We start from the raw sequence: 14,578 nt of genomic DNA on the forward strand, positions 1-14,578 counted from the left end.
ACGACTAAAATTTGTGACGATGCTCTCGTCACTGTAAATAATTCTTGTAAATAGTAATATTAAATTGTTCTCTAGTTCATCATAGTTTAGTTCGTTCATGTGTTCATTTGTTTATTGTTCCAAAATTTATAAAATAAAGACATTAACTATAGTAATTTCTCGAGTAAATTCCTTACTCGACACGCCTCTGGCGCCCACCTGCGATCCCGCCTATGGGTTTCCCCACCTAGCCTTACTCCCTTCTTGACGCACGCGAGCGTGGGGGGCCCTCGAGCCGTATAAAAGCCGGCTCGCGCAACAGACCAGTACCTTATTCCTTTCCAGTTTCCGACCTGTTCTGAACCTCAGGGAATAACCGAGGCATTTTGAATCCTGACCGTTCCCGCCGACGGAGACGGGTGTTACCTCTCCGCCGCCTGGGTTTGCCCGGCATTCGGCTTCCTGACCGTTCCCGCCGACGGAGACGGGTGTGACCTCTCCGCCGCCTGGGTTTGCCCGGCATTCGGCTTCCTGACCGTTCCCGCCGACGGAGACGGGCGTGACCTCTCCGCCGCCTGAGTTTGCCCGGCACTCGGCTTCCTGACCGTGCACGCCGACGGAGACGGGTCTGACCTCTCCGCAGCCTGGGTCTGCCCGGCACTCGGCCTCCGCGCACCGCCGTACGGTGACCTCCGCAATCGCGACGCGCTCGCCGACCGAAACCGCGACCGACCGTCTAGGATAAGTTTACTGTAATCGTCTGTAGGTTAAGCTAGAAGAATAAGTACGTGCGCACCGTCGTAGGCTAAGCTCGCGTAATATTAAGTTAGTTATAATCACCGCGTAGGATAAGATCTAGCATAAGGTATTTACCAATAAAGGCTTGTTTATTACTGAAAGAGGACTCGTAAGCTTGACTCTCTTACCTACTCCCGAATCTTGGCACCGGCGAGCCAGTCCGTGGCGAACGGGATAGGCCGTACCGTTACATGGCGCCCGAACAGGGACCGTTTAAGGAGAGTCTAGCTAGCGAAAAGCCTCATGACTGCGTGGATTAATAACCTTTCCAAAGAACAGCTTGTAGAATATCTCCACCGGTACGAAGTGGATACCACACGCCAGGTGGACCTGCTGAGACGCCGATTGCGCCTGTACTTCGCTGCCCACCCGTCCGACAACCCGAGGAACAACAGCGGTGACGTACCAGGAGAAACCGCGACCATGCCCACCTTGAGTCCAACGGAACGCATCGAGATCATCAACCAGATCCGGAAATGGGGCCACCGTTTCGAAGGAGTGGATCCGCTCTCATTCCTAGAGAGAGTTGAAGAGCTAAGAGTCAGTTATGGCTTCGAAGAAGACCACTTACTCTTGGGCCTACCGGAATTACTAAAAGGGGACGCCCTCTTGTGGTATCGAAACCACCACGATACCTGGGAAACTTGGGCCAGTTTCTGCGAACAGTTCCGGGATTACTACCTACCGCCGGGATACCTGAGGCGACTAAAACGAGCAGTCAACGGACGCTCCCAAAAGCCGGGGGAGTCGTTTCGCGAATACTCCAATACGCTTCTCACCATGATGTGCCGAGCTGGAGAATACTCCGAGCGAGAACAGCTGAAGCAAATCTACGAAAACATGTATTCCGAGCACTAGCTCTATGTTCCGCTCACCATGAGCGAACTCCGGACCCGGATATCTAAGATTGAGGAAATCAACCACCGTCGACAGGATCGAACTCCAGCGACCGCCAAACCATCAGTCGCTCACCTACAACCGGGAGGAATGCTGCTGGAGATGTAAGCAGTGAGGCCACACTCGAGTGGATTGTAAGCGGCCACCAAGAAAATTCTACTCGCGATGCGGCAAAGATGGTGTCCTGACTCGCGACTGCCACCCGCCGACGGGAAACGCCCAACGAGCCGGGGACGTAGCGGCCGTCTCCCAACCCAGCCTCGAATAGAATATCATCCGCGCCCACACCTCCAAGTGCACGTCCGGCGACAACCGTTCGCGGCTCTCATAGACCCCGGATCTGAAGTCTCGTGCATACAGGAAGAGACTGCACGACTATTCCCCGGAATACCCCGACTAGCCCAGAACCGAGGAGACTACGTCCTCCTGGCAGATAACACACGGGTAGGGGTCACTGGGGTAGGGGTCACTCTCCGATGGCATGGGAGAACCTACTGGCACGACTTCTGCATACTCCCTGGTCTAGCTAGCGCTGTGCTGATTGGTACCGACCTGTGGGCTAAGATGGGATTCACTTTGCCGCCACCTCCGTTGAACCAGACCGGGACAGTTTCCCGAACCAACACGATCACCGTCGGCCCCAGCAACGAAGCAGACGAAGAAGCGCAACTCCGGGACTTTTTAGCTGCTGAGTTACCATTGTTTGAAGTAATCACGGGACGAACCGACCGAGCCGAACATCGCATCCGGCTAAAGCCTGGATCGCCCATCAAACAGCGGTACCGGCCTCGAAACCCGGCCATGCAGGCCGTCATCAATGAGGAGGTCGACCGAATGCTCGCCGAAGGCGTCATCGAGCCCTCGAACAGCGCTTGGAGCTCACCGGTGGTTCGAAAGAAAAATGGGCAGCATAGATTCTGCATCGATTTCCGCAGGCTGAATGCAATGTCAGATAAAGACGCCTATCCCTTGCCGCACATCACGGCTACGCTAGACAAGTTACGCGGGGCGAAATACCTGACAACGTTAGACCTAAAGAGTGGTTACTGGCAGATACCACTGAACCAAGGGAGTCGACCTGCAACCGCCTTCACCGTACCAGGGAAGGGTTTGTACCAATTCACGGTCATGCCTTTCGGGTTGCACTCAGCCCCGGCGACCTTCCAGCGGTTGCTAGACACAGTGATCGGCCCCGACCTCGAACCTAACGTCCTCGTATACTTGGACGATATAATAATCGCCAGCAAGACGTTCAGCGAACACCTGCAGCACTTGAGAGAGGTATTCCGGCGACTACGCAAAGCAAAGCTACGCTTAAACCCGGATAAGTGCCACTTCTGCCGTCCGAGCCTCCGTTACCTAGAACATGTAATTGATCGACAAGGGGATACACACGGACCCAGACAAAGTCAGCGCTATCACCAGTTGGCCAGCCCACCACAGTGCGCAAGGTCCGGCAATTTTTAGGAATGGCCTCGTGGTATCGGAGGTTCATCTCGAATTTTTCACACTAGCGGCGCCGCTTACAGCGCTGACCAAAAAACGAGCTGGCTGGACATGGGGGACCCCCGAAGACGCAGCCTTTCGACAACTGAAGGAAGCATTGACCTCCACCCCGGTTCTGGCCTGCCCGGACTTTCAGAAACCGTTCCTGCTACAAACCGATGCCAGTTCACATGGGCTAGGAGCCGTGCTAACGCAGCACCAGACGGAGGGAAAGAGAATAATCGCATACGCCAGCCGAACGCTCAACGATGCCGAGCGGAACTACAGCGCGACCGAGTTGGAATGTCTCGCCGTGGTATGGGGAATCCGGCGAATGCGAGACTACTTGGAGGGGTATCGATTCACCGTTGTAACAGACCACCAGTCCCTCAAGTGGTTGCAACATCTGGAGAACCCGTCCGGACGCCTGGGGCGGTGGCTCTTCGAACTGCAACAGTTCGACTTCACCATACACTATAGAAGAGGAGGACAAAATCAAGTAGCCGATGCCCTCTCCCGGGAACCTGCAGCTCAACGCAATGCAACACCGGATAGCGTGTCCATGGTACCAACGCCTCCTCAGAGAGGTAAAGAGCCGACCAGACGAGTACCCCGATTACGAGATACGTGACGGCCAACTGTTTCGACATGTGCTACACGACCTGGATTTTAGCGAGGTACCCTCCACCGAGCAATGGAAACAGTGCGTCCCTCGGGAACAACGGCTCGACATCCTACGCCGGCTACACGACGATCCAACCGCAGGGCATCTAGGAGTGGCTAAGACCATCGCCCGACTCGCCCGGTTGTACCACTGGCCGGGGATATTCCGGGAGACAGCCCGGTACGTTCGGAGCTGTTCGAGCTGCCTAACCCACAAGGTACCGCAACAACGACCAGCAGGGAATCTACACGCTACCCCAGTGACCGCCCCGTGGCAGCAAGTCTCAGTGGATCTAGTCGGTCCTCTGCCACGCTCGGTCCGTGGACATGTCTGGCTCCTGACCGCCCAGGACTGGTTCAGCAAATGGATCGAGATGGTTCCCCTGCGACGCGCCACCGCCACGGCACTAGCGAAAGAAGTGACCCGCCGCATCATCTACTGGCATGAATGCCCGGGCCAACTCATCTCGGACAACGGGACCCAGTTCACCTCTCGCCAGTTCCGTACCTTGCTGGCATCATTCGGGATCCAGCACCGCACGTCACCTGTCTACGCGCGCAACCCGGTGGAGAGGGCGAATCGGACCATCAAGACCATGATTAGTCAATACGTGGGCGACCGGCACCGGGATTGAGACGAGCACATTGACGCGTTGCAGTTCGCGGTGAACACCGCTCGACACGAGGCCACCGGATACACCCCGGCCTTTCTGCTCCACGGCCGCGAACTGGCACCTCCCCATCCTGCCGAGCGACAACCAACGCCAAACCTGACTTCTCCAGAGTCGCATCGACAACGCCTGGAAGAGGCCTATGAAGTCGCCAAGGTGCACCTAGCCGGAGCCTTCCAAAAACAGGAGCGCCATTATAACATGAGACGACGCGACTGGCGCCCCTAGGTGGGCGACAAGGTTTGGAAGCGAGAACGCCCCCTGTCCAGCCGCGACGACGCGTTTAACGCCAAACTCGCCCCTCGATTTTCGGGGCCCATGGAAGTACGCAGGATAATATCCCCAGTCATCATGGATCTACGCGACGAACACGGGAAATGGCATCGGCATATCCATGTACAGGGCCTGAAACCGCAACCGAACATACCAGAAAGCCCTCGGGTGGACGAGGATGACGCATAATCCGGCAGAAAGTTACCGACCACGCCGAAGTACCGCCACCTTGGAGCATTCGGACGAACTCCGTTACTAAGGAATTTCCCTTAGAACCACGGGCCACCTACTGCCCGACCTGCGGCCGCCGGACCATCTACTGCCCGACCTGCGGATGGCGGACCGCATATTGCCCGACCTGCCCCCGCCGGTCCGGCTACTGCTCGGCCTGCGACCGCACTCCGCTACTTTCCCTGGAACCACGGGACACCCCGAGCTATCGGAAATTCCGCGAACAAATCCCCTCCAGGAGCAGCGCACAGGGTATATAAGGCCGTGCAACCCCGCACGGAGTAACAGTCACGATGGACCGACGCGAGGTATTCGACCTCTTTGGAAAAATCAGCTCCAGCTCTGAGTCCGACACCAACAGGCCCACGCCGACCACGACGCCGCCGACGCCTGTCGAACCGCGACCCTCCAGCGACCCCGAGCCCAGAACGATCCCGACGACCGCCGCGGCCCGGGACATCCGTCCAGCGATCCGATCAGGCAAACCGGCGGAAGGCGATCATCCTAGCGACGCCGCCGAAGGTTAAGCCGCGCCGCCGCGAAAGAATCGTCGCCCTAGCCGGCCCCCGGTCAGCTACCAGCCGTCCGCCAGTTGCCAGGACCAGCAAGGCCTCGACATCCAGGCCACCGACCGCCGGACCGCACTCTTCCACCAGAGCCCCGATGACCAGGCCGACGAACATCGGGCCGTATACCGTCCGACCTGCGAACATCAGTCCGCCGACTATCCGGCCCACGACCGCCGACCCCGCGACTGCCCGACCTACGACCGTCGGGCCGCCTACCGCTCGGCCTGCAAACCTCGGGCCACGTACTACCCGGCCTGCGACCGTCGGACCGCCTACCGCCCGGCCTGCGAGCATCGGCCCGCCGACTACCCGGCCCACGACCGCCGGCCCAGCGATTATCCAACCTGCGACCGTCGGATCGCCTACCGCCCGGCCTGCAACCACCGGACCATCCACGCCCGCCGGACCACCCGCCACCCGACCGGCAACCACCCGACCGCAGACCGCCGGGCCACCTATCGCCGGGACCATTCCCGTCCGCCTAGGCGACGGCACCGTGGTCGAGGTCCCCGCCGGATCGGCCATCATCGGGCGGAGGTATAAGGTCCGCACCGCGTCGGGCCGATGGGTGATCAGATTTCACCCGGACGGCCGCCCCCGAGCGGCCCGGCGCCTCGACGGACCCCCCTAAACGCGGGGTGGTGTGACGATGCTCTCGTCACTGTAAATAATTCTTGTAAATAGTAATATTAAATTGTTCTCTAGTTCATCATAGTTTAGTTCGTTCATGTGTTCATTTGTTTATTGTTCCAAAATTTATAAAATAAAGACATTAACTATAGTAATTTCTCGAGTAAATTCCTTACTCGACGCCTCTGGCGCCCACCTGCGATCCCGCCTATGGGTTTCCCCACCTAGCCTTACTCCCTCCTTGACGCACGCGAGCGTGGGGGGCCCTCGAGCCGTATAAAAGCCGGCTCGCGCAACAGACCGGTACCTTATTCCTTTCCAGCTTCCGACCTGTTCTGAACCTCAGGGAATAACTGAGGCATCTTGAATCCTGACCGTTCCTGCCGACGGAGACGGGCGTGACCTCTCCGCCGCCTGGGTTTGCCCGGCATTCGGCTTCCTGACCGTTCCCGCCGACGGAGACGGGTGTGACCTCTCCGCCGCCTGGGTTTGCCCGGCATTCGGCTTCCTGACCGTTCCCGCCGACGGAGATGGGTGTGACCTCTCCGCCGCCTGGGTTTGCCCGGCATTCGGCTTCCTGACCGTTCCCGCCGACGGAGACGGGTCTGACCTCTCCGCAGCCTGGGTCTGCCCGGCACTCGGCCTCCGCGCACCGCCGTACGGTGACCTCCGCAATCGCGACGCGCTCGCCGACCGAAACCGCGATCGACCGTCTAGGCTGTTTACTGTAATCGTCCGTAGGTTAAGCTAGAAGAATAAGTACGTGCGCACCGTAGGCTAAGCTCGCGTAATATTAAGTTAGTTATAATCACCGCGTAGGATAAGATCTAGTATAAGGTATTTACCAATAAAGGCTTGTTTATTACTGAAAGAGGATTCGTAAGCTTGACTCTCCTACCTACTCCCGAATCTTGGCACCGGCGAGCCAGTCCGTGGCGAACGGGATAGGCCGTACCGTTACAAATTTTTGTACGTGCAAAGGCCTTAAGCGTCTACAATGAGTACGTTTACACGGTAACGTTAATCAGGTTTAGTAACAATCGTAGTTATAACTCCCTAAAAGTGATGTTTGTTTACACGCAAGGAGCAATACAAGCAATCACATAGCAATTACATGTTTACTTTAACTTATTGGCAGTTTTTGTATACTAGTACTCGTCACTTGATTATTCAGGTTGGTAATACGATTGTTATAACTCTCGTATCGTTTACACGTCTTCTTAAAGCTGGATTTGTAAGTCTACTCCTTTTCTTCAGCAGGAGTAGCGTTACTACAAATGGTGTAATAACATCGGCATAAAGCACGGTTTACACGGCATATAACACCAGTAATTACAACAGCGGTTGTTACTAAACCTGATTAAATTTGTTTAAAATTTAAATTCTTTATTCTGACTTGACTTGGTCTAGCGGTTTACAGTACAAATAAGAATCTGAGTGAGTTTAAGTCTGGAGTGAATCTATGAGAACGAAAATGAGAATAAACTGAGCTAAGCTTGAGAACAAGAATGAGGTTGAACTGAGCTGAACTGATCTTTTCTTTCGTTGTTGGAAGAGTTTTTATACTCTTTTAAAATTGAATGGTAGGGGTAATTTATGACGGAGTTTTAAGAACAAATTCTTTAGTTATGAAACGGATTTTAGCGAAATTCTTGGGTGGTCTTTAAGAGAAAGGTTTTTTAGGAATACGTATTAGTTGATTCTCCGAATGCATTGCTTGCAAGGTCGTGTCTTACATTATAATAAATTACGATTTATTAAGGTCGTGTCTTACATTATAATAAATTACGATTTATTAAATGACCCTTTTCAAAGAATTACAATAATTATTTGATTATTTAAAATATTGGTCGTTTATCATGATTTTTACATAAATAGATTCTCTTTAATCTTTTAGACATTTTTTACAATATATTTTTATATAAAAGAAGCTTATATTTAAAAGGACTTCCTTATATCGGTCTTTGTCTTTCCTAAGTATTACATATAAGTCTATCTCGCTCGTATAAATGATTCATATATATATCTCTCCCTCAGATTAATATTTTATTATAGGTGACGTATAAGTGTGTCTCTCTTAGTTTCATGTTAGTTTGTGCTTGTAGCTTATTGAATGGAGGATAGTGAGAAAGGAAAAAATTTCTGCTAGATCTAGCGATCTAGGGATCTATGGGATCGCAGGACGTGACAATATATATATATATATATATATATATATATATATATTGCGACGCCGTTGCCCACCTCGAGAACGCCGATCCCGAGGGGTAGCGTGCAAGTTTGGCCGATACGGTATTTAACGGTATCAGGTTTTAAGCGGTATCTCCAAATTACGGTAGCGTGCGGTAACTTATAATGCGGTAACTTATTTCCTGAAATTAAGAAGATAATTGGGCGCCAGGCGTGGTATTTCCGCGCCACGATAACGATACGGTAACGGCAAGATCCGGTAACCCAGAGCTCAGTATGTGGCAGAGGGGCAAGGTTCTTTGCGAATTTTATACAGAGAGAGAACGCTAGATAAGGTGTGGGAGAGAGAAACAATCGACACTGAGTTAATCTTACTTACAATTACTTAGAATATATTAAACAGTTATAATACAGAAGAAATAATGTAACAGAGACAAGAATACTATGATATATAAGATTCGGTAAATACAAAAAAAAGTAAAAGTAATAACAGATAAATCTCGGACGATAACGATCTATAAGATGAGTTTGCGAAATAGAGGGCTTACAATTTATAACGGATGACGCGAAGGTCAAGTATAATGACTCGGATAACGAACTATTCAAAATGTGTGATTTTAAGACGGCAATGAGAGCAATACGGAAATGAACATAATATCTCACGAATTGTGATGAGAAAGATCAGTTAATCATTAGCGGCGAAATACTCGATAAAACTCAAGAACGAATTACGTCAGATTTCGGAACATACGCAGAGGCACCAGCCTCGCTAACAGATTTCAATATAATATCGATTAATTTTCCTTCGATAATCAACGGTAATCAGCGGTAATCAATTATAAGAGAAGATCTACGATCAGACTACAGCATACGCGTACGATACGTTACGGAACACTCTTGGAGGCACGAGCCTCACGTAGAATTTCGAGATAAATCGAATTAGACTTTATACAATATTTGACGGTAACTTTCACTGCAGACAATTAATAACGGCTAGTGTCGACTAATAGATCACAAATGAATATAATTTTAATATAGTTTTGCCGGCCGACGGGCCTTATAAAATTTCGATATAAATCGAATCGAATTTCCCTTACGGTAATCGGCGATGATATTGTACAATATATTTTCGACAGAAAACAAAGGCTATGCTTAACGGCAACTCCAAGAATGTTTATGCGGAAAAAGTTTACTTTATTCAACGGTCTTATCGCTTTTACTCGGCAATAATGACTCGATGTTCGAACAACAGAATTTCAAGGAAAGGAAAAAAAAACGATAACGATAATATGTTTCGGCGGAGATTACGCGTTGAATAATATTCTTGCGGAGCCGTTTTCTCATTTACGGTAACTCGGCTCACGAAGAAATTTTCCGCGTAAATCCCGCTTTTCGGTACACGATACGAAACGGCCAAAATTGCCACGTCACGCTAGGACTTAAATTCGGCACGGAACGCAACGGTAATCTAAACGATATTAAAACAGCACGATACAAGATTTGACGATACGAAACGGTACGGAATTCTACTATACGGCACGTGACTGGCGGTACGGACACCCTGAGAGGGACAAATCCGCGACCCCCGGTGTCAGCTGGCGCCCGGTAACTAATGCGAGATAAGCACACAGGCTTTCTTCGACGATAGTGCGAGAAGACCGTCGCCCTGCGACGGTACACGGAATTGACGCCAGCTGTTTCCTGGAGAGAAAAACAAGAGACTGCCCGTGCGGCGGCTTACAGTTTTCGGTGGCGGCTTCTACGTCGATCGTCTAGTCTATGCTCACACTAGGGTCGTGCTCCGGGATCGTCCTCGTTGGTTCACGACTCACCGCACAGTGAAGAATATGAACTGCGTCCGCAAGGCCCTCGGATCCCGCACCGATCTTCCGCGCATTCCATCAATTTTCGGATGAACGGGGGTTGATTCTCCACCCCCTTCAGAGTCACAGTTGTTGGACGGCGTTGCCCTTACGCAGGGACCCAGAATCCACGGGCGACGGTTTCTGACGGTATTTCTGATTCTTGGAGACGGGACCGGCTGGCTAGGTCGTATTCTCGTCTTTTTCGGAATCTTCTTCATTCCTCAGTCGGCCGCCTGGGAGGTTGTCTTCAGCTCCGTCGTCCGGATGTTCTGCCGTCTTTTAATCTGAAATTATTCGGTTTTAATATTTTGCAGAATTAAGAATAGCTACGGCGCGGGATCTCATTACATGACCTTTTGTTTTCTTGCGGTATTTTCGGTATCTTTCGGTATAGCTTTTTCTCCTCTCGGTATCTCGCTGTATCTTCATATACAAATGGCGGTATCGCACGCACGCACAGCAGCCGCACTTTATTCGCGGATCTTACATTCAAGCTAAAATAAATCTAAATGATCGAATTATAGTTAATTTTTGGTTCCCTCTCAGGCGCGAGGGACGACCTCGCGTACTTTGTTTTCCCCTCGACAGGGTAATCGTGATGGAGCTCAAAAAGCGTCACGTCACAATATACAGCGTATGTCAAAAGTTCCGGGACAGCTGGATAATTTGAAAAATACGCATCGCAGAGGAAAATGACGTAGACAAAAGTTGTAGGATTTTTCCCGGGCAATCCGACGGTGACCTTAGATTTGACCTTGGATAGTCATTTGAAGGTCACATAAAGATTACCTTCAATTTCTTAAATGGAACCCCCTACTTTTCATTGCATATTCTTGTAGCTTATCTCGAGAGCTTTCCAAAACACTATAATTAAGTACCTTTTTATTAAGTACTTTTTGAGTTATAAGGCTTGAAATAATTTCTTAATTTTATATAAACCATAAAATATCTAGTAAACCATTCATTTTTCGATTATCTTACCTTCATACTTTTATATACAAAATAATGAGAGGAATCAATTGGTGTAAAGAAAACATACAGTTGTTTTTAAGAAAAAATATGGAATTGTTAATTGCAAATTACATATTTTTTCTTAGAAACAACTGTATGTTTTCTTTACACCAATTGATTCCTCTCATTATTTTGTATATAAAAGTATGAAGGTAAGATAATCGAAAAATGAATGGTTTACTAGATATTTTATGGTTTATGTAAAATTAAGAAATTATTTCGAGCCTTATAACTCAAAAAGTACTTAATAAAAAGGTACTTAATTATAATGTTTTGGAAAGCTCTCGAGATAAGCTACAAGAATATGCAATGAAAAGTAGGGGGTTCCATTTAAGAAATTGAAGGTAATCTTTATGTGACCTTCAAATGACTATCCAAGGTCAAATCTAAGGTCACGGTCGGATTGCCCGGGAAAAATCCTACAACTTTTGTCTAGGTCATTTTCCTCTGTGATGCGTATTTTTCAAATTATCCAGCCGTCCCGGAACTTTTGACACACGCTGTATGTCATACACATCCATGCATATACGTATATATGGTGCGCACGCACACACGTGCGCGCGCGCGCGCAAACACACACACACATTTATTCACGCAGACATACACATACACGCACGAACATATACATACATATAATAAGAAAACAAAGATATAGGAAGTACTAAATAATTTATTTTTATATAATTCAATATGTTTTTTTAACTGAACTGATTGGATTTCCTTCAAGGGAAAAAGATAAACCCTAAACTAATATTATCAGTTTAGCTAAAAAGAAAATTCTTATTATCTTAAACATATATGATATTTTTAACTTGTATGCGTGAAATAGTAATTTTATGGCTGCGTACAATTTGGGCGCTTACTCACTGAAAATGTCATTCTAATTTTCTTTGATATATGAGACATAAAGAATGATACTTCCAGCGTATAACCCAAATTGAACGCAGCCTTTATACAAAATGTTAATTGGTGAAAAAACTTGCTGGCAGAGATAATTTAAAGATGATTTTTTTCAGTGAAAACATCGAAATGATAATTTATAGACGTTAGATATAAACATTAAAAAAAGTACTTTTTGCAAATTAAACTTTTTGGGACTAAGAAGTTACCAAAATTACTTCTCTATAGTTTACTTTAATAGAATTTTTATTTAAGACTTAATTACAAAGATATATGATGACAAAAATTGGAAACTTGCAAAAAATGACGTTTTTCGACATTTTCGCTGAGGAAAAATTATCAAATAATCTCAAGAATCTGTCAACAGGTTTTTCACTAATTATAGAACATCTTGTGTATACATGTGTATACATATTGTGAAAACTTTCAGAAAAGAACAGAAAAGGTTACTATTACAAATAATGCTACTATAACAAAGAAGGCTATAATTGTATTGGAAAGAATTGACAATATTGACAAAAAAGAACATCCGTAAGGATAAAAAGGTATTTTATGTGTGTACGTGTGTATATAAACGTGAAACATTAAATGTTTTGTAATTATAACTTTTATTTCCGTTTTAGAAAAGTTAATCGTCTGTGTTGTAATATGTCTCACAGCACTGGTCTTCACAGATAATTAAATAAAACACCATTAAAGAAAAGGTTACAACCAAAAAGTCAACATCATCAAAGTCAAGCAACTTGCAGAATATAACTTCGTCAGCGACTCGCGCACCGTAACAAATCTTATTGAGAACAACAGGGAATCTCGTTACAAGTTATATAGTGAGCATCTTTATGAAGAAAATTATTAATACAAGTAGCAAATACACATGTATGCCCACATGGTATAAATACAGTGCAAAATTTTTCAGAAATACAGATAATACATTGACCTTCCGAGCGAGGTTTCCTGTTGTTCTCAATAAGTTCTTCTCATCTTATTTTTATAAGGAAATTTTCACGTTAGATGCAGGCCATTAGTGCTGTCTAATAGTTTAGTTATTATGTCGCGTAATATACAATTTACGAAATAATCATTTTTATATAGTTTTCGTATAATAAGTTACACAGTGGGCATTTTTTATGAAGAAAATTATTAATACAAGTAGCACATACACATGTATGCCCACATGGTATAAATATGATGCAAGATTTTTCAGAAATACAGATAATACAATGACCTTCTGGACGAGGTTCCCTGTTGTTCTCAATAATTGCTTGCATATCTTTTATTTCATGAAAAGTGATTTCTGATGATGTAGTACTTTCTTCTAAAAATCCGTAATCATCTTCTGGAATTCTATATACTTCTTCATCTGTAAATTAAAAAAATATTATTTTCAAACTATATGTATTATTAAGTATAAAAAAAGTTAAATATAAAACAAAAAGTAGTTTAAAGAAATCATTTCTTTATTGTTAAATCAATATTTGAAAAATCTTACTGTAAATTGCATTTTCAGCATTATTCTTTTCAATTTCTGAATTATTAGCAATCTCATTAATAATCTCATTATTCTCTTCTGTTTCCAAATATTGATTATTATCCTTTTCCATTTCTGAATTTTGAGTATCATCATTATTATTCTTCTCTATTTCTGAATTTTCATTATTATTTTCTTCTATTTCAGCACTTTCTTCTTGTACTAACATCAGAATGCTATTCAAAGCACCTGAACTGTTTAATCCTAAATGTGTTTCATTATTTTCAACATCATCTACAATAAATATTTAATATAAAAAATTAATTAGATAATAAATATTTACAGTATTTATATAGAATGTGACGTTGCCGTCACGACGGACGTCCATCCCCTCAAAAAGATCGCGTGTCGTGGGCCGAGCGACCGCGCCGGTCGAGATATCGAGAGCCCCGCCGTGTTTACAGAGAGGCGAGAGCGTTTGTAATCAACCGTTTTTCGTAGTTAGTAATCCTATTTGTCTAAATTATTGTTCGAGAATAATAAATCATCGCTGGCAATAAAGAAGATCAACAGAAGCTGGTGAAAGTAGCAACATCGCCGAATCATCATGGACCAAAACACAGCCAACGGGAAAACAAGGGTCGGCAATATTCGACCAAAATCGAGCAACTTCGGTCCACGGGCCCAGCATCACAGGGCCGGCCGACTATCACGGGCGCCAATGGCACCCCGTAAGAGGTCATAATCTCTGCAAAAAGATCCGGGAACCTCGCCATCCTCCACCGGCCAACGGTGGAGGCAGCAACAATCGGCAGGCACAAAAAAATTCAGAGACAACCGGCGCCGAGGAACTCCAAGGAGCGGCGGACCAGCGGAGGCGCAGGACCGCGGGCGCGCGGTGCGCCCTTGCGCCACGCGCGAAAATCAGAGCGCGCGAGAACGGGCCTA

The 14,578-nt window shown here is 47.1% G+C and overlaps 1 protein-coding gene across 1 annotated transcript; it reads left to right on the forward strand.

Annotated features, from left to right (window-relative positions):
* Positions 1–1,839: 1,839 nt before the first annotated feature.
* Positions 1,840–4,955, forward strand: LOC112639973. The gene is made up of 5 exons (XM_025415553.1): positions 1,840–2,955; positions 3,059–3,766; positions 4,041–4,433; positions 4,482–4,649; positions 4,722–4,955. The coding sequence occupies exons 1-5, from the start codon at positions 1,840–1,842 to the stop codon at positions 4,953–4,955; spliced, it is 2,619 nt and encodes an 872-aa protein (XP_025271338.1).
* The last annotated feature ends 9,623 nt before the right edge of the window (positions 4,956–14,578 follow it).

This window comes from Camponotus floridanus, unplaced genomic scaffold (assembly GCF_003227725.1).
Source record: "Camponotus floridanus strain SB8 unplaced genomic scaffold, Cflo_v7.5 scaffold122, whole genome shotgun sequence".
Lineage (NCBI taxonomy): Eukaryota > Metazoa > Arthropoda > Insecta > Hymenoptera > Formicidae > Camponotus > Camponotus floridanus.

What these genes read in the sequence shown, in the direction of transcription:
- LOC112639973 (XM_025415553.1), top strand. Translation starts at nt 1,840, where the DNA reads ATGCGGCAAAGATGGTGTCCTGACTCGCGACTGCCACCCGCCGACGGG. An exon ending in AGACCATGATTAGTCAATAC is followed by an intron (nt 4,434 to 4,481) that starts GTGGGCGACCGG and finishes GACGCGTTGCAG; the next exon opens with TTCGCGGTGAACACCGCTCG. An exon ending in AGGCCTATGAAGTCGCCAAG is followed by an intron (nt 4,650 to 4,721) that starts GTGCACCTAGCC and finishes TGGCGCCCCTAG; the next exon opens with GTGGGCGACAAGGTTTGGAA.